Source organism: Condylura cristata, unplaced genomic scaffold (genome assembly GCF_000260355.1).
Source record: "Condylura cristata isolate star-nosed mole 26May11 unplaced genomic scaffold, ConCri1.0 scaffold00035, whole genome shotgun sequence".
Classification (NCBI taxonomy): domain Eukaryota; kingdom Metazoa; phylum Chordata; class Mammalia; order Eulipotyphla; family Talpidae; genus Condylura; species Condylura cristata.
The window spans coordinates 15122325-15123964 of NW_004567136.1; the positions used below are offsets into that span (position 1 = coordinate 15122325).

At 72.6% G+C, this 1640-nt stretch overlaps 1 protein-coding gene across 1 annotated transcript in view; it reads right to left on the reverse strand.

Annotated features, from left to right (window-relative positions):
* The window catches only part of FES (FES proto-oncogene, tyrosine kinase), a 51225-nt gene that overhangs the window by 1281 nt on the left and 48304 nt on the right, over nucleotides 1-1640 (reverse strand). Inside the window, exons 12-16 of the mRNA XM_012732689.1 lie at nucleotides 1358-1626; nucleotides 1128-1250; nucleotides 799-852; nucleotides 309-427; nucleotides 1-77 (exon numbers count right to left, since the gene is read on the reverse strand). Coding sequence (XP_012588143.1) covers nucleotides 1-77; nucleotides 309-427; nucleotides 799-852; nucleotides 1128-1250; nucleotides 1358-1626 — 642 coding nt within the window. The remainder of the gene's footprint in view (nucleotides 78-308; nucleotides 428-798; nucleotides 853-1127; nucleotides 1251-1357; nucleotides 1627-1640) is intronic.

The following is a 1640-nucleotide window of genomic DNA, read 5'->3' on the forward strand; positions in this document are numbered from 1 at the left end:
CGATGTAGATGGGCTGTTTCTGGGTGCAGACGCCAATGAGCCGGACGATGTTGGGGTGGCTGTACTGCTTCAGGATCCTGGGGCGGCGCAGCCACTCAGGCCCCCACTCGGGGACTACACCACCCACGAGAGCCCAGGGAACCCCGGCCGAGGGGGGAGGGGGGAGGGGGGAGGGCGCGCGGAGGCGCGGGGCCAGCAGCCCCGGTGCCCAGCAGGGTCCCTGGGCCCCAGCGGCCCCCACAGGGCCACTCCCCGCTCCTGGCGCCCCGCGGCGCACGGGGTCTCCCCCAGCACCCCCGGCCACCCACTTCGCTTCCTGGAGGAACTTGGCCTTGAGCTCGGGCGGGAGAGTCTCCCGGCAGGACTTCACGGCCACCAGGGTGTTGTCCGCTCGCAGGCGTCCACTGAACACTTCACCGAAGTTCCCCTGGAACGGTTCTGGGCTGCGACCGGGCTCCCCACGCCCGGGCGCCGCTGGGGCCCGCAGGCTTGGACCTGCCCTGGGCTCTCCAGTGGATGGTCACTGCCCGGGAGAGGCCCTGACTGGGGCCCCGCTTGGGCGGGGCGGGATGGACCTTTTTAGGGAATGAAGGTGCCTGAGGGGGCTTTGGGCTCTCTTCGCCCCCACTGAGGGGCGCCTGGGTGGCAGGGGCCGGGCGGCAGGGGCCGGGCAGGTGGGGCGGGGTCCCAGTGGGCAGTTTTGGGCTTGTCTGTCCTGTGTCCTGCAGGGTTGGGCGGGGAAGCAGCGTGCCCGGGGACCTGCGAGGGGCCACAGCAGCGCTGGGGGCCTCCACTCACCCGGCCGATCCGTTCGCCCAGCACCAGGTCCTCGTGGTTCAGCACCCACTTGTCCTGGAGAGGGGGTGAGGCCTGCAGGGTGGGCCTCCCCGCGGGCCTCCCCCACCCGCACTGCCTTCCCTTCTTGGCCCCCGCTCGCCGGTCTGTCCCGAGGACCGGTCGGGCGCACGGGGACCTGGTGGCCGCGGCCCACGAAGGGGACCCGCCCTCCCAGACCAGAGGGCGGCTGGCCGGAGTGCAGAGGCCCCGGCGCCTCTGTTAGACGGGGGCCTGAAAGCCGCCCACCCTGTCCTGTGGGCTGGAGCGCACCCCGATCCCGCCGGACTCACCTTGGGCACGGCCCTGCTCAGGACCACCCCGCTCTTCTTGGTGAGGGGCTGCTGGGTGCGCAGCAGGTGGTCGACCAGCAGGGGGATGCTGGGGAAGCCTTCGCCTTCCAGCCGGTAGAGGCCCTGAGGGCGGGGGCGGGGTGCTGGTCAGCAGCTGCCCATGGGTAGGACCCAGGGCGGGACCGGGGCGGGTCACTCCCTGGGGAGCGGGACGGGGCGGGGTCACTCACGTCGGCGCACTGGATGATGAAGTGGCGTGGCTGGCCGTCCCACAGCACGGACAGCACGTACTCCTGCTTGCCCTGGCTCTCCCGCACCAGGAAGTCCCCGGGGTGCGCCAGCAGCTCGGCCACCTCTGCCCGCGGGATGGCCCCGTGGTACCACAGCTGCTCGTGCAGCGGCTTCTGGGTGTCAGGGACGAGCTGCAGGGGTGGGGGCAGCTGGCGGGGCAGTGGAGGGGTCAGCGGTGGGGGCACACGCCGGGAGTTCCACCCGCGCCCTGGCCAGGTCAGC